This window comes from Jaculus jaculus, chromosome 3 (genome assembly GCF_020740685.1).
Source record: "Jaculus jaculus isolate mJacJac1 chromosome 3, mJacJac1.mat.Y.cur, whole genome shotgun sequence".
Classification (NCBI taxonomy): domain Eukaryota; kingdom Metazoa; phylum Chordata; class Mammalia; order Rodentia; family Dipodidae; genus Jaculus; species Jaculus jaculus.
In genome coordinates, this window is record NC_059104.1 from 164,067,836 (window position 1) to 164,091,602 (window position 23,767).

The 23,767-nt window shown below is 48.9% G+C and overlaps 1 protein-coding gene across 1 annotated transcript in view; it reads left to right on the forward strand.

Annotated features, from left to right (window-relative positions):
• Tenm4 (teneurin transmembrane protein 4) overlaps window positions 1–23,767 on the forward strand; it is a 1,065,388-nt gene that overhangs the window by 652,198 nt on the left and 389,423 nt on the right. Inside the window, 2 exon segments of the mRNA XM_045144966.1 lie at window positions 9,427–9,714; window positions 13,566–13,835. Of these exon segments, the coding sequence (XP_045000901.1) occupies window positions 9,427–9,714; window positions 13,566–13,835 (558 nt within the window).

The following is a 23,767-nucleotide window of genomic DNA, read 5'->3' on the forward strand; positions in this document are numbered from 1 at the left end:
TGTGTCTTGTGGCTCTCCTACCAACACTAAAGACTTTTCTTCGGGATAAGCCCTGCACCCTGGTCATTCTTCCAGGCCAGCTCCAGCTCTCTCCCGTCCCCCTCCGCAACCTCAAGGCACCAGGATCTCTGAACCCAGCTGGCATCTGTTCCTTTTCCAGGACTTCTTCCCTGGCTAGCTCTTTCTGCCATATGTCTGCTGCTTCTTACTGCCCACTGGCATGAAGGAAAAGAAGAACTTCCAGCAGGCTGCCAACGCCTCACTCACAAAGCTTCACCTTGTACGTTATGTTTTCTTCCCCCCAGAGTCTGAACCCCAGGAGTGACTGGGCCTCCATCTACTCCTGTTCATTCATCCGTGCTGTGACCAGAATAGTGCAGGTTGACAACTCATTATAATTCTATGCAAGTAGCACGGGCTTGAAGATACCAAATTCTACCCTTGCCACAAGGCTCAGCATGATCTCAGGAAGCCTCCAGCTTTGTTCAAAGTCTATGATGAATGCACACCCTCAATTGTGACATAAGTGTATTTTCACTGGAAATCCAAGAGGGTTGGAGGCCACAGCTCTGTAACAATCTCTCTCACTCTCTCTCTCTTTTCTGTTTGTCTCAAATATCTATGATCTGGCTCACCTTTTATCTGACCTTATTTGCACTAGTTTTACATGTCACTGTCTGTGGTGAGAGCCCTTGATCCTCTCTCTACCTTAGGCCCACCTCGTCCTGGGCCTGGGACCTTGTGGCATGCTTTTCTTCCTCACTCCCTTTTGGGCTTGCCCACTGACTAGAGACTTCTAGAGTTAGCAGCCCAGTCTTGTCCCCTGGTGCCTTAATCAAGGCTTTGGCACAGCAGGGCAGGATCTGAGCTGGGAGGGGAGGGAAGACAGCCCAAGAAGAGGAGGGGAGGAGCCTGTGATGCCTCACTGTGACTTTTGCAGCAGTGAAGACAGAAAGGGGACTTAGCATGATTTACTAGGTGACTCAACTGTGATAAATACTAGATGTTTAATACTTCTCTTGGTTTTTAAACGTTTTCTTCTGGTTCAAATGTAAGCTCTGGCACTTGGGAACCATGTGGTCTACAATAACTCACTCGGTCCCCTTCAACCTTGAAAAAATGCAAAGGTGATGTTTTTGCAGTTGCAGTAATGAGAAATAATACGCACACAGCATTCAGAACATAAGAAAGCACGCAGTATTGTTTACTGAAGTACTGTTGTTGTTTGTTTCTTTTAAGATAGAGTACATCTCTCAGGCCAATTTTGAACATGATATGTAGCCGAGGAGGACCTTGAACTCCTGATCCAACTAATCCTTCCACCTCTCAAGTTTTGAAATTATAAGCTTATGTCACTATGCCCAGGCTAAAGCAACTATAGATAAAGGTTTTTAAATTTTACTGATGGACGGATGCAGTACTGAGGAATGAGCCTACAGCTTTGCACATGCTAGACAAACCCTCCACCACCACTGAAGTATATCTTTAGCCTTCTTAGATATTTATTAATGTATTTTAATTTTTTGTTTATTTTCATTTATTTGAGAGTGACAGAGAGAGAAAGAGGGAGAGAGAGAGAGAATGGGCGCACCAGGGCCTCCAGCCACTACAAATGAACCCCAGATGTGTGTGCCCCCTTGTGCATCTGGCTAACGTGGGTCCTGGGGAATCAAGCCTCGATCCGAGGTCCTTAGGCTTCACAGGCAAGAGCTTAACCCCTAAGCCATCTCTCTAGCCCTTAGATATTTATTTTTATAAAGCTTGGAGGTTTTCTTTCAACCCAAAATGGTATTCTGATCTCCTTCCCCAACCTTCCAACACACCCAAGCCCAGCTTTACTTAAAGCAAAACTACACCAAGCCAAAGTAAAAACAAAACAAAACAAAACAAATAAAAGTGGTTCAGGTCCCAGTATGTCTAGGTGAAGTGCATTGACCACCCATGTCATTTAGCCTCGTCTGTATGGTGAGAAACTCGAGTTCTCATGGAGCAGTGTGGAAAGTACTGAGCTGTATACTCAATGCAAATGCATTATTTTTCTCCTCTTAGCCTGGCTTCTTTCTCTCCTTACTGACAGACCAAAGCTGATACCCATGTCAGAGCCAAGAAGGAACTTCTGTAGTTCATAATTTATCACAGCATTCGTCACTGGTAGTCCGTATGGTTGTCACCCTCTAAGGATACTAACCTGTCCCTTCAAGGCTCATGCCTGCCTCATGAGACTCCACCCCTCCCCACGGATATATAACCCAGTTAGGTTCATGGAAGGCACTTTTCTGAAGTGATTTAGCAACCTATAAATTGCACATATTTATGGAAATAATCCCAATTAAACTCACTGGTTCACCACACTAGACGTGGGTGGAATCATTCCTTTGGTGCCCTGTTGGGGGTGAATAGATGTTTGTTCCCAGCTCCCCAGAAACAGTTAACACAACACAAACCTTGAGCGCATGACAGCTGTTGGCATTATTAAGTGAACGATGGTGGTGATGCTGATGGCTGACAGTCAGCCCAGCAGTGAGAAGCCGTATCATGTGTCAGGATCCTTACAGGAAACACATTTGCCCCACATGGTTTAGATGAACGGATGTTAATGGAGAGACGGAACTATGGCAGGCTCGGGGAACCAGGAAAAGGGGGATAACCAGGGTCTAGAAAAGCCAGGAAACAGGGCCAGCCTGGGAGCACCCAGGAGAGGCGCATTTGCAGAGCCCGGCCAGAGGCTCAGTGAAAGGGCAGAGTGCAGGCGATTCCAAGAAACGGCAGGCAGCTCTGCGGAGCTGAGCTAGAGTGCGCACGTCCGGGAGGAGACACTGGAACAGTGAGCTTGCTGAGGCAGCAAGAGGATGCAGAGGAAGGGATGAGTGCGAGAAGTCTGGCGGGCCTGGACTCTCACTCACGAGTTTCATGGGTAAGAGGGAGACCAAAGGCTGGCGAGTATCTGGTCTGTTGCTAGAGAATGCCACAGGCTGAGTAGGACTCGTCACTCGGTTCCAGAGTCTGGGGAATGCAATGTAAGATGGCATCTAGTGACTACCTTCTTGTATCACTGTAGCAAGTCATAGCAAGTGTGGGAGAGAAACCTGACCAGGCTTCTTTTTCTCTTATTCTTGAAGCCTGTATGTAGCCCGTGATGGGGCTCCCAATCTCATGACTTCATTATACCACCAGCGCATGAACTTGGGGAGCGAGACACATCCCAGTCATAGCAGCCAGTAAGAAAGCAAGGGGCATGTTTAAGCACGGCATTGCCCCAGCCGTGCGGAGCCTTGGAGGGAGGGAATGGTCACCCTCCTCAGAAGTCTATCCATCCTACTTCCTAGGGAGGGCATCTCCATCGCTTTCCTCTCTCTCTCTCTCTCTCTCAGTTAAAGGCCAATTTGAGTATCAACTCTTATCTATACAGAAAAAGTAAATGTTTATGGTACTACTATGTTAAGACTTTAAGTGAAGGACAAAAAGAACAATAGATGAAGATAAATCCATGGCAAATGGAAAAGTGAGCCTGTGTTCTCCCCGCCTGTACTCCGACAGGGATGCTCTGAGTTGATGGACTGTATTCTTAGCAGTTTGCATAACTGAGTCTCTGCCTTGACACTTGTGCCGTTAATCAGCAGGCGCATACTGATAAAAAGAAATGCCATCCACTAATTTAACATCTTTATTAACATACACTTCTGTGGGGTGTCTTTTCTCCAATTATAACTGACACCTAGCTGGAGCCTTCTACATCATGTCTTTAAGAAGAAAACGTGGTTTTTCTGACACTAAAATAGACCAAGCACTAATTATGTAGCAGAGGCATATATGCTTAATCCTCAGAACCACCTAGAGATATTTTATTGACGAGGAAACTGAGGCATTGAAAGGTTAAGACATCTATCAGTGGGGAACACATACTTTTCAGTCCATGCTGACTTTCAAACTTAAGAAGAATGTGTGTAAGCAATGTGTCTAATGCAGTTTCAGGTATGCCAATTACCTATTTGCCTAAAGTTAACCGCCAATATCTTGTGTTGGGGGAGAAGTAGATGCCAGGTAGGGCTCATTGCTTCTTCACTCAGAGGATAGTCTTTGAGCACTGGGTGTCAGGTCTTCCCTGGAGGTACTATAAGTAAGGGGAGAGGTGGGCATGAAAACAGGATGCCCAGTTACCTGGGTATTCAGGGACGGTACAGCATGCCCAAAGGGGTGGAAAGAGAAAGAGAGAGCAGAGTATCCACATCCAAGAAAACGCAAATGGCTCTGTGGAATGCAATGAGACAGTCCAGAGGGAGAAGAACCTTTATTTTGGCCAGGAAACTGGAATTGCTCTTAACAGCACAGCAAGGATGTTAGAAAGGCATAACCAAGTCAATGGCATGACCTTGGCTACCAAAATTCAACTTGAACAGTCCAGAAGGGAAAAACCATCAAGGAGTTATAGCTATGTGTGAAATTCAATTCCCTAGGCCACAGTTCAGGTTCTGTCAGGGAAGGGCTATGTAACCTTGGGCGTGACACCCACCTTCCCAATTCCTCATCTGAATTTTGCTGATATTCCTAATACCTGTATTGTAGGATTGACATGCAAACTAAAAGTATTATTGCATATGGTAGTAGTTAAGAGTAAGCTCTTAGCTAGGGAGATAGGCAGTGGATAAAGAGCTTGCCAGAAAAGAGTGAATGCCTGTGTTTGGATCCCCAGACCCCACATTCAAAAAAATGAAAGCTGTGGCAGGTTTCTGTAAGCCCAAGGTGCCTATGGAAAAATGGGAGATAGAGACAGGAGACTTTCCTGGAACCTTGAAGGTCAGCTAGCCTGGACAACAGAGCAACCAGAGACCCTGCCTCAAATGAACTGGAAGGTGAGGACCAACACCCTGAAGTTGTCCTCTGACATCCACACAGACACACTGTGGCATGCGTCTACATACATGAATACACACACACACACACACACACACACACACAACAAAAAAGTAAACTCTCCATGAATATTAATTCCCAATGAAAGTATGTTTGCTACTATTACTGTGGTGGTTTGAATGTGAATGTAAGTTCCTCATAGACTCAGGTGTTTTATTAAGCCTGTAACTTGAGTCTCCGTCCACCTGGCTGGAGGAGGTGTGGCTGGGGATGGATTCTAGGATGCAGCCCAATGGTGTGGTTGGGGGGGTAGATCTGATTCTAGTCCAAAGATGTGCAGAGAGATCTGAGCTCTGGGAAGTCCTTGCTTGCTGCTGGTTCATACTTGCCGATTTTTGGTGTTTGCTGGCTGCTGGTGGTTTCCTTGGTTTGTATTTATGAATGAGAGCCAGCTTCTTCCACCATTGATGAAACTTTCCCTGGATCTATAAGGTTGAAATAAATACCTTCCTCTCGTAAAACTGTGTTTTGTTGCATGTTTGTCCCAGCAAGGTGGAAACCATCTACTGCAATTAGTAATACTATTACTAGTAGATTATGAAGTCTTAGTGACCAGTGTTCATGATGGCTACCAGTGATTGAGTGCTTATCTTATCACAGTGATAGTGTCACTCAGGGGCAAAGGACCAGAAGAAGGACCACAAATCCTCATCTGAACAGCACTGTATTCAATGCCACTACTAGGTCATGATCTCAATTTAAATGGTTATAATCAGCCCTTTAAAAATGAAAAATGAGAAATAGGAGCTATGCATTGCTCCCCAGGTAGTAACTTCATAAAATTTTGGTCTGTGTTACAAACAGATTCACATCAATGTGTATATGGAGACATGCCGTAAGATGAATTTTAAATATGGGTTACAGTCAAGAAAGGTTTAAAGACCCAGGAATAGGAGGCATGACTTCTGGTCTTTACTGTGGTTCTACCTCTCAGACACATGGCCTTTCCAACTGGTTTCAGGAGGCTGAGCACCAAGACAGCAGAGCACAGAGCCTAGGTTTGGGCCTTAGTCATATGATTTGATGTCTGTGTGTCCTAGGTCAAACCTTCACCCTGAATCAAGGGATATCTTGAAAACTGGGACCCAACAAGAGCCACTCCATCTTTAACTGGCTCCCGGTACAACTGCAGTCTATCAAGTAATACTAACTTTCCTACTAACTCACCACATGGACCTGAGCGAGTGCTATATGCTTCACGGTTAGCAGGCAAAGCCAAAAGCTTCACAAGTGTTTGCACAGTGTGGAGATCTATGTAGAGGAGAATCTGTAATAGAGGCTCAGGATCCACAATGTATCCAAAGACAGAGGGTGCTAACCACAGATCATCTGCTTTCCAAGTGATGTGGTATCTAGCTTAGGACACAGGTACCTGTTTCAGGATGTCTAGAGGACCCTTTAAGAAGGTGGACAGAATTTTTGCACTGGAACCAAGCTAAGAGCTGTCCTGGAGAAGGCCTTTGAGGTGTTAGGAAGGAAGCGAGCATCTCCAGGCTGAGGGGCTGCCCGCACACCAATTGTCACCAGCAGAGCTGCAAGTCCCTCAGATCAAGTCTGGCCCACCAGTGTGTCTTGTTTGGCCTGCAAAGTTTTTTTGAAGTGAAAATTAAAAATAATAAAGCAGGGCAGGAGAGATGGCTTAGTGGTTAAGCGCTTGCCTGTGAAGCCTAAGGACCCCAGTTCAAGGCTTCATTCCCCAGGACCCACGTTAGCCAGATGCACAAGAGGGTGCTCACGTCAGCAGTTCATTTGCAATGGCTGGAAGCCATGGTGTGCCCATTCTTTCTCTCTCTCCATCTGCCTCCTTCTCTCTCTCTCACTCTCAAATAAATAAAAATGAACAAATAATAATAATAATAAATAATAATAATGAAGCAACCACATTTGAAAATTGCACATTTTACATGGAAATCCAAATTTCCAGTTTGTCTTAAAGTTCCAGCAGCTACTCTCTACTGCCACACTGCATCCTGGCAGGCCTGAGCACCATCCTTGCTGTCAGCAGCCTTGCTGGGCACTGGTACCCCAGGTGCACTGTGTTTATCAGAGAGCTACGGGGTTCTGCTGTTTCTATAGCAGGACAGTGATGCAAAAAGAATGGTTTGTACACCCATGTTGTTCTGGGAAAAAAAAAAAAAAGGAACAATGGAAAGCCACAACTGAGGAGTTTGTAAGCTTCCAGAAATATAAGCAATCTCATATATTTTCTGAAGGGTCCATGACTTTCCTCCTGTACTGACCTCATGGCCCTGAGGGGCTTGGGTTTGGTACCTCAGAGCTAAAGGAAGACATCTGGAAGGAAAACAAAGGGACATCACAGCTAAGAAAAGCTCCCCAGCATCAGTCTAGAGCAAAGAGTTATTACCATTCAGACAGGGGTGAGGAGGAGTTGTGATGTAGTTTAATTTGAAGTTAGAATTGCAGCCATGAAGAAAGCAAATAGCAAGGAATGCTGGTGAGGATGCAGAAGAAAGGGAGTCCTTATTCTATACTGCCATTGAGAATGCAAACTAGTCCAGCAACTGGGGAAACTAAAAGTAGATCTGCCATATGACCCAGCTCTACACACTCCCGATTCCAAGTCAGCATTTCATGGAGATACTTGCACGTCAGTGTTTGATGCCACATTATTCACGATAGCCAAGTTGTGGAGCCATTCTTGGTGTCCTACAACAGAGGAATGAATAAATAAAATCCGCACTCTGGAATTTTTTTCAGCCATAAAGAAAAATGAAGTTATGTCACTTGCAGAAAATGGATGCAAGTGGAGATAATCACATTAAGCAAATTAAGCCAGTCTTAGACAAATATCATATGTTTTCTCTTACTTGTGGTTCCTAGATTTTATATAGATGCATAACATCCTGTGTGCATATAGGACTCGAAAATAGAAGCAACACTGTCTAGGGGGACAGAGGAGCTGAGCAGAGGGGAGGGAGAAACGCGAAGGCAGTAGAGTAACGGGGAGAATATGTGCAATGAACATACAGACCGACAGGAAATCTCATATGAACTACAGCACCACGTAGAATGAAGATTTAAAAAAAATAGTCAGGCGTTGGAGAGATGGCTTAGCAGTTAAGGCACTTGCCTGTGAAACCTAAGGACCCAGGTTTGATTCCCCAGTACCCATGTAAGTCAGGTGTACAAGGGGGCACATGTATCTGGAGTTCATTTGCAGTGACTAGAGACCCTGGCATGCCCATTCTCTCTCTCTACCTGCCTATCTCTGTCTGTCAAAGTAGTTAAATAAAGAAGATATTTTGGAAAGAGGAGCAAAAGAAGAAAGGTGCTTCCCACAGCCATGGGTGCCTGGGCGAGCCCGTGCTCCTAAATGCTAGCCACGTCATGCTGGGACTCATGGGTCAGCAGCGAGAAAGACGGGGAAGTGCTTATGTTCTAGTGGGAGGAGACAGACAAGGAACACACCAACCCGGGGCTGTCAGTGTGGCTTGGTGTCTCATTTCCGATCGCATCAGGTCTGGTGGTCATCTATTGAGATACTGATAAAATTCTTAACCCAGAGCTTGCATATAGTAACTTCACAGTTTTTCTTTTTGTTTCTGCAAGTGTGTTACGTGCAAGTGTGTGTGCATACTTATGTGGATGGGGGCACGTGTGTGTGTGTGTGTGCGCGTGCACACGCGCACACACGTGCACACACGTGTGGAGGCCACAGAACCACCTTGGGTTGTTATCCTCAGAAATGCAGCCCACCACTTTTATTTATTATTTATTTATTTATGAGAGAGAGATTGAAAGAGGCATATAGAAAATGAGAGAATATGTTCACCAGGGCATCTAGCCACTATAAAATGAACTCCAGATGCATGTGTCACCTTATAGATCTGGCTTTTATGTTGCATAGGGGGGAATTGAACCCTGGTCCTAAGACTTTGCAGGTAAGCGCCTTAAGGGCCTAGCCAGCTCCCCAGTCCCACCACCTCTTTTTAAGGCAGGATCTCTCCAGTTTGGCTAGCAAGCTCCAAGGATCTATATGGCTCCACCTAGCCAGCACTGGGGTCACAGTCAGGAGCCGCCATGCCCAGCATTGTTTATGTGGGTATTGAGGATCCAACTTAGGTCCTCATGCTTGGGAAGCAGGCACTTGACCAGTGAGCTATCTTCTCAACCCTTCCTTTCACAAACTACTAAGGAGTCCCTGAGAGTTCAGGGTCAGGCCCTGGCCTAGTTGGGACTTTCTGGGAACAGTAGGGGTCCTGCTGTGTCATCCAGCATTGCTAGACATCAGTGCCCTCTGCTTTGTTGTTAGATCAGTCAATCCCCAAACCTGGAGGAGGGAGAGCCTGGGATATCCTCAGGGTGGATGGACTGAGTCTCAGACAAGGGAAGGGGGATTTCATGAGGGGCGCTGCATGCCAAGGCAAGGCAGGCTGGAGATGAAACAGGCCCTCGCTCTGATGTGAGGGGCCATCCAGGCCAGAGCGACCCCAGCCATGGCCTTTGTGTCCAGGCGGCCCGGGGCTCACGGCTCTTTGGTTTCCGCTGCTGCAGATCGCTCGGCTCTGAGCGCGGGGAGGGCGCACTTCGTGGATGTGGAGGAGCGCGCGCCCGAGGCCATGGACGCGAAGGAGAGGAAGCCGTACCGCTCCCTGACCCGGCGCCGGGACGCCGAGCGCCGCCACACCAGCTCGTCGGCCGACAGCGAGGAGGGCAAGGCCCCGCAGAAATCCTACAGCTCCAGCGAGACCCTGAAGGCCTACGACCAGGATGCCCGCCTGGCCTACGGCAGCCGTGTCAAGGACATGGTGCCGCAGGAGGCGGAGGAGTTCTGCCGCACAGGTGAGGGCGGGCTTGGGGCAAGGCCAGGCACAGGCGTGCTGGGGGGGATGGGGGCCGAGACAATCAGTCCTCGTGGGCTTTGACCCTCTCCCCTCCCCCAGATCTGCTAAGAGTCTGGTCCGCAGCTCGTTGGCAGGGTAGTCATGTTCTGGCTAAACTGCTTAGCATAGGATGTGGCTGGGAAGTGGGGCTTCTTCTCAGGAAACCCCCCCCCACTTCAGTGACTTGTGCAGACTTAATGGCGTGACGTGTGGGTGGTAAGCACGTGCCAGTGGGCACCTGAGGTCTTCTTCAGTCAACTGGCATATCTTAGCACCGTCTTTGTGTCAAGCCCAGTGGGGTGCTGCGAGAAAAGCTGCTCCTGTGATGGTTAGACCTCAAAACTTGGAAGTCTTGAAGGACTGACCTCAGTGACCCGTAGAGTTGCCCCGTTGGTCCACTTTCTGCCGTGGACCACCGTGAAGCTTGGGGGTGATTCTACGTAGCTCTGATATTAGTCTCTGCCACCTGGCCCCCGAGGCTGCTCTAGTTCCTTTCACTGTCTTCTTAGACTTTATTATTATTATTATTTTATCCCCTGCCTCTTCACACCACAATATCCATGGTCCTGCCTCTCTGAACTGTTCCTACAGGGCTCACTCCCCCTCCATTCCTGGGGAGCCCCAAGGCCTCTCTGAGGCCTGGTAGGTGACCACACTCCCTAGGAACCCAGCAGCCCACCCCGAGTCTGCCCTGTCCCCCTCCCTTTTGCAGATAGCATCAGCCACCCACCAGGCTGTATAATGTGGACACATTAACAATTTTGGCAATGATGTTTAATCCTCAAAACAACCCCAGACTGAATCATTTGCCCAGGATCGCAGAGGTAAAAGGAGTGTGCATGCACACACACACACACACACACCCCTATGGCCTCACTTGCATTCCCTCCCACAGGCCTGGATCCACATGAAGGCTGCCCCATTAGCGAGGCTGCCTCTCACTCTTGAAAAACAATGGCTCTCCAGCTCTCACCAGCTTGTGACAAAGAGCTCAAGACGATCTGGATTTGAATTCCGGCTTTGATGCTGGTACGGCCCTCAGCACCATCCCCTGTGCTAAAGGGGATAATGGTGCTTAATGGTAGGGTGCTCACAAGGACTAGCGAGGACTGTAAACAGTGGCTGTGCCCCCGCATCCTGGCAAGGAGCTGATATTTGATAAATGCTGCCTTCGTTCATCGCCTCGGAGTCTCAGTGAAAGGAAGAGACAAAATGTCTCACAGATTTCCTCTAGCTCTGTCCTGACTAAGTTTGACAGAGCTCAGTGAGTTGTTGGCTCAGATGGAGCCCTGGCTCACAAGGTCTAGAAAAGGAGCCCCTCTGGTCTTCATAAGCAACAACTAAGAAGTGTTTGCATGCATGTGTGTGCAGAGCCATCCTGGATCCTCACAGAGCCTTTGAAAGTAGCGAGGCCCGGGTTTGAAGGACAAGAACATGAACGCTCAGGTCTCCATCAGCCCGAGATGTGGAGAGAAGGGATGTCAGCCTTGGGCTCCTCGGGAAAGAGGCCGAAACTTTTAGAGCAAAGAAAGCACAAGGACCTCTCGCTTGTGGTGAAATCCATCCTCCTTTTCACACGAGCAGGGCCTGGCTTATTCACCAGGATCATTGAGCTCTGAGAGCTGGCCCTTACCTTGCATTTTTCCCATCCCAGGATGCCTCGGCTCACTAATATTGATGCCAATTCTGACTGTGTAAGAGGCTATGGAGGGCAAGCCATATGGAAGTCAATGCAGCCCAGGCTGTTTATGGCAAATAAATTCGATTTTTTTTTTCACTTAATGTAGCAGTCATTCTTCATAACACGTGAGTGGCCTCTGTTGCAGAGGTTCAGGCCAGCCCAGCACAGATACAGGGTGGGACAGGACAGGCGTGTGGCTTCTGATTCAGAGAGCAGCCAGGGAGTGGAGTGAGGGGACGCATGAAAAGCCGACACTGGGCCCCGGTGTGCAGTTTTCTTTTTCTTAGAAGGAGAGCAAAACCGGAGGATAGAGTGGAGTACGGCACACGGGGGTGAGATTTGAAGTGTGTAACATCTGGCCCGGCCCAGGCCACAGCCAATCAGAACAGCTCCCTGGCGCCTGAACAGAGCCCAGAGGCCTCTGTAGTGAAGGGCTTGCTGACACAAACTATTTGGGTAGCAAGTGGAACTTGGGGAGGTTGTAGAGTGGGGTGGGAAGGAAAAGGCTGGAATAGCCAGGGCAGGGTCTAGGAGACACCGGGGAGCTGGGACACCAGCTGCAACACGGTATTTACCCACCGTGATAGAAGGGTCTCATGACTTAAACCTCCAGTCTAAGCTGTGGCAGCCTGAACCAGCTGGGCAGCAAGCTGGGACACACTTCCTCCCCCAGACGTAGCCTCACTTAGCAGCTCCTGTCATAGCAGGGTCTCAAGTGGTCTCTTCTCCTTCCATCTCCCCTACCAATGCTCCAAAGGACTGTCAGCGTGTGTCGGCTCAGGTGCTTATATAACTCACTTTTTCTGAGCACCTATTCTACCTGCTGTCGGTGCAGGAGGCCTGAGGCACAGCTGCCTAGGACCCACAGGGAGCACTGAGTGCTGTGGTGAGACGTGGTTACAATGCCCTCTAGGCTGACGTCCCTCCTGCCTGTCGGCCAGTCCCTTCTCACTCTCCTCTGCAAGCTTGTCCCGTTGCATCCTGGCTCTAGTTTTAGGGTATCTGCAAAGCTTTGGCAGCCTCCTCTCCCCTCTTCTTGCTCTGTTGGTCACATGCACTCTCACCTGTACCCGGCCGCTCCACCTCCTGCCTCTGTGCCCTCAGAACACTCTCCATGTCCCCACTTTGGGCTGTACCCCTCAATTATGTGTTTGGTTTGTTGACCCACTTGCCTGTGAGCTCTGCAAAGCGAAACACCTCAACCTGCTGAGGGCCACGTGTTAGTAGAGGCCTGGGGCCAGCTTCTGTTGGTGTACATGTGGACGCCATCTGATCCGTGGTCCATTTGATCATGGGTTTGGTGAGGATATGACCTTAGAACCTCTGCCTACTCCCTCTTTATTATCCCTAAGATGGTTCTGGAATAAATACTGAATTAACACTGAACAGCAATGAAAGAGGTTTCTTGGGATGGCATCATTTCCTGTATCACCCAAACCCTAGCCCCCGATGGACTCCCCTTACCCACAGCTTCCCCAGCCTCCATGTGCAGCATCACTAGGCCCTTCCATACCCTCAGGAGGCCCATCCGCTGATTCCCCATCACAGCCCACCTGGCTGGCTGTCCTCCCATCCGATCTTCACACTCTCCTGCTCTAGGCTCCCTTCTCCTGGACAGAAAGGAACTCCTGGTTCCAGGGGCTCATGGAGGAACCATCCATTCCACGAGGTCTCTGCCCTGTTCTGAACACGCTGACCAGTCCTCCCTAGAACAGAGACTTCCCCCAGAAGCCCTCAATGCAATTTAACGCCTATGTTTTGAGCCCTTCTGATATTGGATTTTGCTTGAGGCACAAGGATTTAGGAATAGGCAAGACAGGGAGCCAGCCCTTGTTGAAGCCACCCGCAACAGAAGTGACAGACAGACACTCCACAGTAAGACTGGAGCGAGGGTGCCCAGAGGTGGCTGGGAGGAGGAGGCAGTGAGCCCTGCACTCATATAGATAGTGGGGAGAGTTCAAAGAGGGGGGTTCCTTTGAATCAGCTTGAAAGATACAGAGCATTTGGCTGGAGAATGGGCTACCGCCAATCATGCCCCAAGACCACCCTGAAGAGTCCTACACTAAGGCACTTCCCGTGGAAAGAGCTCACCCAGCACCTTCACCACGTCCACCTGTGTCTCCTCCCAGGTACCAATTTCACCCTCCGTGAGCTGGGGCTGGGAGAGGTGACACCCCCTCACGGCACCCTGTACCGGACAGACATCGGCCTCCCACACTGTGGCTACTCCATGGGGGCCAGCTCCGACGCAGACCTGGAAGCAGACACCGTGCTCTCCCCCGAGCACCCGGTGCGCCTGTGGGGCCGCAGCACGCGCTCAGGGCGCAGCTCCTGCCTGTCCAGCCGGGCCAACTCCAACCTCACACTCACCGACACAGAGCACGAGAACACCGAGACCGGTGAGTGCCGCACCTGGCCTGTGCTGGGTGCCTGGGTTGTGGGGCCAAGGGTTTTAATTATAACATTGATTTTCTGCTCCATCGCCGGGGCTCTGGTGAAGTAGGTAGAAAAATTGCAGTGCTCTCAGTGGTCAAAAGCCAGAGCCTTTGACAGTCACACGAAATACCCACCCTTCAGTGACATGTCAGAGAGGGGTCACTGCCCTTTCTGTCCAGACTAGAGAAGGGTTGAAGAGTGGGGTCATTACTTACAAGGTGCCCGCATGGAAGGGAGCAGAGGAATGCAGGGTGGTGGAAACCCCTCCCCCATATTGCTCCTATGTGGAGTCAGCAGTGCCCAGCTCTGTTCCTAGACTCTCTACCCTCCAGCTATTCTGTCCTCACAATCTCCAGGGACCGTGTTCCATCCCACTGTCACATGTTGGTTAGAAGATGATTTACACAGGGCGTGGTAGTGCACACCTTTAATCTCAGTATTCAGGAGGCAGAGGTAGGAGGATCGCCGTGAGTTCAAGGCCACCCTGAGACTACGTAGTGAACTCCAGGTCATCCTGGGCTAGAGTGAGACCCTACCTTGAAAAACTAAAGAAGAAGAAGAAAAAAAAAGATTATGCTTGACAAACAAAGACTGCCCATTTGGGAACAACTTAAAACTTGAGGCATAAGGGAGATACTGTGGTCAAAGTGTCAGTGAGGAGGAATGAATTTCATCACCATGCACATAAGTGTTTCTTGCTTGAAGCCAGAAAAGTGAAGTGCTTCCAGATTTGGGGATATTTAGGTAGATTTTACTGGTTGAGAATCTCTATTCCAAAAACTGAAATCCAAAATTCTCCAAAATCCAACATGATGCTCAAAAGTTTCAGGTTAAAGAGCATTTCAGATTTTCAGATTTAGTGGCCCTTAATCTGCAATGATGTATATGTCATGCTTGCTAAAGGAGTAGGTTTTAAATGTTATCACCACACACACATACACACACAATATGTGTTACAAGGTGAGGTCATGTTAGTTCACTTAAGGGCTAATCATCCCATGGCATATGCATGCATATATCAACACATCACACTGTATTCCACAAATATATGAAATTATAATTTGTTCATTCAAGTAAAAGAAACTTTAAAAATCAATAGAAAGTTTACATTGAAAACTTGAGGTCTTGTCCCAGCATTTGCGGGACCTCCTGAGGGGCTGGCTGCGGATTTATTCCACTCTCCTCGGTAGCCGCATAGCCACGGAAGGTAGCAGAACTAGCGCACAGGCCTCGTTAAGGGGAAAGGACGAGAGTCCACTTTCAGAATCTTCCCCTTCTTGTAGGAACCTTGCTGGCAGGTCTCGGAGGCGCCGAGTCTACCGCAAGTCCTATGGAGCGAGGCTGCCTGGGAAGCTCCTTGTCTGTTGTGTTGGCTGGGCTGGGACAGCACGTGTCGATCCCTCTGTCACGGTGTCAGTGAGGACCTGGGGAGACTGGCAAAGCCCAGCACAGCCCAGCCAGAGGTCTGCACCCGCTTCTACCTTAGAGAGCTGCCAGTGTCGTGTAGGAACAACGGAATGGGAACAGCAAAAGCCAGCCAGGTGCCAGTGCCCCCTACTGGCTTCTAGCTCCAAGTGCAAGAGCTGGGATTCCTCCCCTGCCTCGGGGTCAGAGCAGCCCATGAGCCTCCAGGGCTTAGCTGGCCTTAGTCAACTACAAGACAGATCCAGAGGAGCTACAGAAACACCAAAGCCTGGATTACGGGTCAGGCAGGTGACCAGGGTAGCCAGGGTCCCCTTAAGGAGCCAGTGGCAGCCCCGTTCCAAATGTCTATTATTCTGCCACAGCTACAGAGGGTTGGGGCATTTCCTAGGGACCCTGTGCCCTTGCTGTGGAGAAGGGGGAGGCGAGGCCTAGATAACAGCTTGGCAGTGTCACTGTCCTTCTCTGCAGCCAACCCAACAAGTAGCCAGTGACTTCCCTCAGCCCCTGTGGAGCTTCCCTTCCCCAGTGGGAAGCTGTCTACTCTTCCTCCCACCTCCTACCAAGGCTAGACTAAGCAGCACTGGCTCACCGCACACCACCATGCACCAGAATGGGGGGGGGGGGGCAGATGTGAGGCCTGGCTCAGAGAAAAGGCAGTCTGGTTGGGAAAGAAAGAAGTCTCAATTTCATCACTGGGTGAGCTGCACCCTTTCTCTGGACCTCACTTTCCTCGTCCACAGTTTAAGTTTATATACATACATACATACATATACATATATATATATATTTATTTATTTATTTATTTATTTAAGAGCAAGAGAGACAGAGAATGGACAAGCCAGGGCCTCCAGCCACTGCGAACGAACTCCAGATGCACGCGCCAGCTTGTGCATATGGCTTATGTGGGTCCTGAGGAATTGAACCCGGGTCCTTAAGCTTTGCAGGCAAACGCATTAACCACTGAGCCATCTCTCCAGCTCCACAGTTTAAGTTTTAATGAACTCAGCATCCTCCCCACATTCTGAGCCTGTTGATGGTGCACAGAGCAGGAGAGGGGAAAGTATCCTGTGATCACGTGATGAGGCAATAAGGAGACACTGAGTCTCACAAAGGCAAACGCGGCTCTCCTCTGCAGGAGTTCTCAGAGACTTAAGACACTGACAAACATGCTAATGGACAAATCACTGTGGTATGCTCCACCCCGCACATTTTTGGACCAAAGAACCCTTTATTCTCAGAGCATACAGGGTGGGGGTGGGGAAACTAGTGTTCTGACACCTTTTGATAATAGCTGAGCTGAATGACCTGAGGCCTTCTAGACCTAGGAGGACTCTGAGATTCTAAATACTGGCATGCTGAAGATGAAGGGGCATGAGATGAAAGGAATAAGGCACACTGACAGTTAATAGCAGCCGCGATTATCAGCACCCAGCACTGCACCGTCTGAGCACTTCAGCCCTGAGAGCTCATTTGCTCCCTCTTCAACACTTTGAAGTAGATTTTATTATTTCCATCATAACGCTGAAAAGAAACCGCAGCCCAGTGAGGCTGAGAAACCCTCGCGGCTCACCCCCTAGCCAGAAAGGACTGGAACTCAGGTCCCCATAACTCGAGAATCTTCGCTCAGCTAGACCCAGTCACATCTAGTGATTCTCCGTGCAGCAAAATAACTGGGATTGTTTGTTCTTTGGAAGGCTTCTCGCTGCAGTGATAAATCATCATTTTTTCCATAAAGCCACGGCAGAGTGAGACACACGCCGCCCACGTTCTCGTATGTCCCTGAGAGTTGAGTTACAACTGAATGAAGCCTCTGTGGAGAGATAATGCATATCGTATGAGCCTGCAGGTGACGGCCTGCAAGATGGCTGCCTCTTCCTCACCTTGTCACCCTCATGCTGCTGCCCATCTCCCCTGACCATGGAGCTCTAAGTTATCTATCCTCAGGGGAACTGGACAGGTCAGTGGGAAGGGGAGCTAACAAAGACCCCAGTTCACTACCTTCCTTTCAGTCTCAGACCTCCACCCCCCCCCAAAAAAAAAAAACTGATGGCCCACAGCTGCCCACATTCTTGTCCCCTGCCTCTTGTCCCCTGGGAAGCTATGTGAGTGCGTTTCGTCTTATCCTCCGATCTAAACCATGGCAGTGACTGCCTAGCTGAAGTGGGATCAGGCCCGGTCACAAGAGCCTCTTCTCTCTCTTTTCCTGGCCATTCCCACTGTTTCTTCTCCTTCTGCTCCAACCTCCCCTATTTTCTGCCAGCCAACCCACTGCTCCCAACCCTTACCCTTTTCTCTGACGAGAACTCGGATCTCCCCATCAGAATAGGACTCTGTGCTGGACATGGGCACACATCCCATCGTCATGAGAACGCTGCTCCGGAATAAAGGAAAGCCAACCACCCCTGCCAAGTTCCTCTGGCTGCTCTTGTGTGATGGCCTTTGATCCTCATGAGAACATAATGGCTTTCCCATTCGCCAGATGGGAAAACTGACACTCCACAAATAATAGTCAATTAACATGACAGCCACTAAGTCAGCGCGTTGGCAAAGCCTGGATTTGAACCTGGGTCTCTGTGATCTGTAACCTGAGCCCTTTGCTCAGCTCTATTTGAGTCGCAAACAGTTCTGGGGCTCTCATTTGAGACCATTAGAGATATGCAGCCAAGTTCTCAGGGGCCCTTTCTGAGATAAGATAAAATGCAAAACCTCCGGCCACCTCCAGCCGTAGAAACATGGACTCCACTTCCGCACCCAGCCTTGCATCAGTCAATAGTAATTGTCAACAATATTGACAGCGGTAGGAGCTTCCACTGAGGTCACAGAGATGCTGCGTGCAGCTGCCATCCGTAATAACCTTTATGGGGTCCATTAAGGCCAGTTTCTGCCCCTGAAAGTTAATGTCAGCAGCTCTTATGTCACTGCATAGTATCTAAAATAAATAGAAAATTGACCGAGTAATGTAAACACACTTCCTCCCCCTCGGGACCATCAGGCAGAGCTTAGCCCTCAGTTTCCTCCTGCCGGCTTGATGGAGTCAGCAGGCTTGGGACAAAGAGGTGAAGCCAGAATGTCAGGCACTCAGCATTTAATAAATGTTTCTTAGAAGGCAGGGCACTTGTGATTGGAGCCCCGTTCCCAACACTGGGGCAGGATGACAGCATCTCTTTTGTGGATTCATTCTGCAATTTGTGGTATGACTGCTGGGTATCTCCAACAGGGCAGGAATTATTCTAGAATGTAGAAAATGGATAAGTCGTGGGAGAAGTGGAGAGCTAGCCATCTGTGGCTCTGCATGGTCAAAGGAAGATCACAGGTTGGAAAGAACAGTGATTTCCGAGGTCTTGCCTCATACCCGCTGCACCATACCCCAGCTGCGGGATTGTAAGCAAACTGTGACTCTGAGCCTCAGATGCCACATTTCTACACATGTACGTGTGTGTGGTGTGAGTGCATGTGTGTGTGTGTGTGTGTGTGTGTGTGTGTGTGTGTGCATGTTCATATGTGTATAGGTACACAGTTGTGTGTACAGATGCATATGTGGAGTCCAGATGTCAACACAGAGGTCTTTTCCAAGCATTGTCCACCTTATTCTTCAAGACAAGGCGCCTTGTTGAACATAAGGCACATTGACTTAGCTAGGCCCCAAGGGTTCTCTCAGCTCTGCCTCCCTGCTGCTGTGATTGTGGCATACCACACCCTGCCTGGCATTTACATGAGTACTGGGCATTCAAACTTGAGTCCTCATGTTTCCTCGGGAAGCACTGGACCCACCACACCATCTCCCCAGGCCCCACATTCCACATCTTAAAAGCGACATACTAGTTGTTCGTAGGGACTCATGAGGCGTTACCGTTACTGAGCACAGAGGTCCAGGTGGACAGAATGAGAAGGTTCTGAAGGTGAATGGGGGCAGTGGTTACACAATCACGTAAAGACACAAATGTCACTTAACTGGGCTCTTAAAAAATCCTGAATGGCATGATGTTAAATATATTTACCAAGCCTGCATGCACCTCCTTCCTGAGGTGTGGCTGGCCTGAGCCCCACTGGCAAAGTGGCCCTTCTATGGGTGCTGACATGCAGCCGTGGGGAAGGCGTGAAGAAGCCTCTAGTTTGGCTCTGAGAGTGAGGAAGTCAGGCCTCAATATCACTCGCATTCTGAAACTGGGCCTGAAAGCCTCATAGGATTTCATTTAGCATGAGGGATAAGAGAAAGGCTTTCTCAGCAGAGGCTACCACAGGGGCCATGGCTTGGGGGTGTGGAGAGGCCTGATGGTTTGGGGATACTGAAAAACCTATCGGTGTTTTTTGTCCCAAACGCCAACTGAGAATTTCACCTAGAAAAGAAATAATTAAAAAAAAAAATCAGGGCTGGAGAGATGGCTTAGCAGTTAAGGCGCTTGCCTGCGAAGCCTAAGGACCCAGCTTTAATTCCCTAGTACCCACATAAGCCGGACGCACAAGGTGGCAAATGTGTCTGGGGTTCATTACCAGTGGTTAGAGGCCTTGGCATACCCATTCTCTCTATATCTGCTTCTCTCCCTCCCTCCCTCCCTCCCTCCCTCTCTCCCTCCCTCCCTCCCTCCCTCCCTCCCTCCCTCCCTCCCTCCCTCTCTCTCTCTCTCTCTCTCTCTCTCTCTCTCTCTCAAATAAATAAAATATTTTTAAAAAATGAAAGCCCCCCCTTCCCCTCACACACATGTGATTGAGTGGCCTGACAGGAGGGGATTATTCAGCCAGCTCATTAGTCAGTGAGTTCTAGGAGCAGGCCAGCATCTCAAGTGCTCAGGTACAAAGAACTCATTACCAGCTCTACTCTGTCTCCCTTCCATGCTCCCTGGCCCCAGACTCATGAGACTGTCTCTTTAAACCTATAAGGAAATCTGTCACTAAATTCAGAGTGCTACAACTCACCCTATTGACCAGGGAGATAGCACCTTCTAAGACAGGAAGTTGAGCCCAATAGCTGGGCTAGGAGCTTATCTCTACATTTAACTACTCTTTTGCTTGGGAAGCCAGGCCACATTCCCTACCTGAAACTACAGAAATACCAATATTTGGGGAGAATTAGTTTCCTGTTGAATCTTAAGCCATGTAGTCCCCTGGACACACTATGAGGTCCCACGTTCCAGCAAGAACTAGAAAAGGCCTCGTATAGTCAGAGCATCTGAGAGTTATGAAAAAGGGCCTATCCTGATTTTTCTGGCTGAGGACGTAGGTTTGGAGAAGTTAGGTGACATGTTGAAGGGGACACATTTAGTAAGTGGCAGGACCAAGGCTTAGACTCAGATCTGCCCCACTCCACACCACTAACCTTTCTCCACATCCCTCTGCAGTGTATACATGTTTGTAGAAACATACTTTAGCTCAATATATAAACTACATACGGTCTAGGAAGTAATTCTGCCTATATCTAGAACATCAATTTTTCCCATCTAAGAATTAACTAGGCCCGGCCCTGTTTAGCTCCCAAGATCAGATGGAATCAGGTGTGTTCAGGGGGATATGGCCATAGACTACAACAGAAGTTTCTTTGTCATTACTAGAAACTTCTAGAAAAGCAACTAAATTCTTTACCTGTTCATGCAGATCAGGACTTAGAAATCAAAGCAGGCCACTGTCAAACTGTGACCAGCTAGAAAAAAAGACATTTCAAATAAGGATTTTGGAGGTTTAAGGGAAAAGTCTAATCAGGAGGCATCTGAGAAGGCTTAATGGAGGACATACTGGCTCCTAGATGACGAAGAAAAGGAAGGCCATTCTTTGTGGCAAACACAATGTCCCCTGAGGCTGGAATATAAGCTGTACTGAGGGGAACATGAAATGTAAGAAGAGTTAAAGTTGGTGAGTTCAGAGCCTTGTCTATCATTTCGTTATTTCTTAAGGACTTATTATATTCTGGGTACCTTTGAAAGGTCCCAGCAATCACCAAAACGTTCACAACTACCTACTTTTATTCTAAGGAAGGGCTGAAGGTAACAAGTTGAAAAGCTAAATTACATGGATGGTGCAAGAATATATCTACTGTGGAAACAGATCCTAGGTTGTGGAAGGGAGTTACAACTTGAAAGACAGGGGCCAGAGAAGGCTTCAGGAAAATGTGACACCGTGCCAAGTCTCGTAGCTGGAGATAGGAGTTGTGAGGATGTGGAGGAAAAGTGGTCCTGGCAGAAGGAAAGCAAGGCCCAAGGGCCTTGAGGTAGAATGCGTGTGGATTGCTTGGGTATCAGCCAAGAGGCAGTGTGTCTGCAGCCATGGAGGCCACACAGGTGGGTCGGGGTACAGGTATGGGCAGTCCGTCATCACAGTGGGAGCCACCGAGGGTTCTGACTGAGCTTGAGTAGAATCATGCTGGATGCTGTGTTCATAGCGGGCTCCAGCTGCTGAAGTTTGCAGTGTGAGGCTACAACAGCCATCCAGGCAAGGAAGACTGTGTGCCCCAACACAGCAAGCAAGCCTTGGAGGTGGCCGGGCCCACCTTTGTGCCAAGCTTCCCTTCTCTTCTCCCTCAACATATTGTTAGCAGTGAAGATTCTCTCTCTCTCTCAGGATAGGCTCCCAGGAACTCCAGGGAGAGAAGGCGCATACCTGATCCCCTCCTCTCTTTGCAACTACTTTGGTACAATTGCTGCATCCTTTGGCCTTTGGCCTGTCCCACGTCCATGTTCTCCTGGTTCATGGCTTTGATCTTGAACTGCAGCAGCCCCAGCCATTTCTCATCTGGTAATCTCTCTTGGTTTCTGACCTTTCTGCCTGCCTCCCAGCCCCACTCTTGCCCTCTCTGCCGTGTGAAGCACACTTGGTAATGTCTTGTTGGAGCCTGACTTCCCTCCAACCACAATTCTAATCCTTCTTTCTACTTGGCTGCCTCAAAATGCTATCGGGAAGTGTGACTCAGGGCCATCTGCCCGTAGCACCACCTCTGTAGGAGTTGCCTATTTTGGGGAGACTGTGCCTGATAGTCACTAGCACTGCTGTTCCTGAGAGGTTCTCATAAAGGACCCCAGGAAGCCCTGGCCCAGATCAAATAACCCTGTTCCCAGTATCCACTCCCCACATGTGAGCTCAGTCAGCTGTGCTAATCCAGCTGTACCCTGCTTCTGGACTGGGAAAGGAGGAGAGGGACAGTCCAGCCGTGCTCAATGGAGATGGATTACATTCGCAGCGTTCAGTTAAGACCCACTGAGTGTGCAGAGAGGAGCGGAAAACAAGAATTTTGGTTTTCATTGGTGCCAATATGACTTTCAATTCTAGCAGAAGCAACAGTGTGCCCTGTCATAACCAAATTCCTCCAAAAGATGTCGGAGAGGCAACGTTCCCTCTCAGTAAACTCAGCTATGTCCGGAGCAAGTGGCCCCTTGGTCTGTTTCGATTTCATCGCACCCGGGATGACTTGGGGGAAGAAAATAACTAGTGCTGGGAATGGAGCTTCCCGCAAATGAAGGCGAAGTTCGAGTGCACTGTGTGAAAACCAGGGGCAGAACTGCTTTCGGGATAGGGCTGTGTCACCACACTTGTGTGACCCCAGGCAAGTCACTTCTCCTCTCTGAGCATCAATTTCTCCATCAGCCGAACAGAGTCTGTGGGTCTCAGGCAGCGAGGTAACATGGAAGGCAAAGTGGGCCTTTGGGTCTCCACTCAGAATCTCAGCCCACCCACACAGGAACTGGGTGATTTTGTGTAAAGTACTGAAGATCAGTGTGGCCTGTGAACTCATCTGCAACATAGAAGAAAGCGTCCAGTACCAGAGGCTGTAATGGAGGCAGAAAGCGAGCCTATGGACAAAAGAAACAGGTTATCCTACTCTTTCCCAAACTGAAGTTCATAACCAACTGTGAAGTCAATTCTATGGCTCAGCACCCTGACATAAAGTAGAGAGGAGCCAAAAAGAGGAGAGAGCCCATGGGAAGGTCGACATTGCTCTGTGGATTTTGTATTTCAGGTACACTGGGCACACAGCCTTTGTCATGATATAAACTATGTTTGCCACGTTATATCTGGGATCTTAACAAAGGTTAACAGAGAGCACCAAGTAGGTAGCTGGTTCATGTTAGTGCTAATTCCCTTCCTGGAAAGATCCCTTAACTCAGAGCTTCATGATGCATGTTTTGATGGTGTAACTTTCTTGTTGCTGTGACAAAATGCCTGGCAAAACCGACTTCAGCAAGGAGAGCTTATTTTGGCTTACTGTTTGAGGGGATGTGTCATGGGGGGAAAGGAAGGAACAGGAAGCAGCTGGCCATATTCAATCCACAGTCAGGGAGCGTACTGATGAATACGAGTGCTCAGCTCACCCTCTCCTTTCCGTTCATTCCAGGACCCTCCACCCATGGAATAGTACCACACACCACTTGGATGGGTCTTCCCACCTCAATTCTCCTAATATAGAAACTCCCTCACAGACAGGCCCATACACTTGTCTCCTAGGTGATTCTAGACTCAATCAAGTTGACCATCAAATTAACCATCA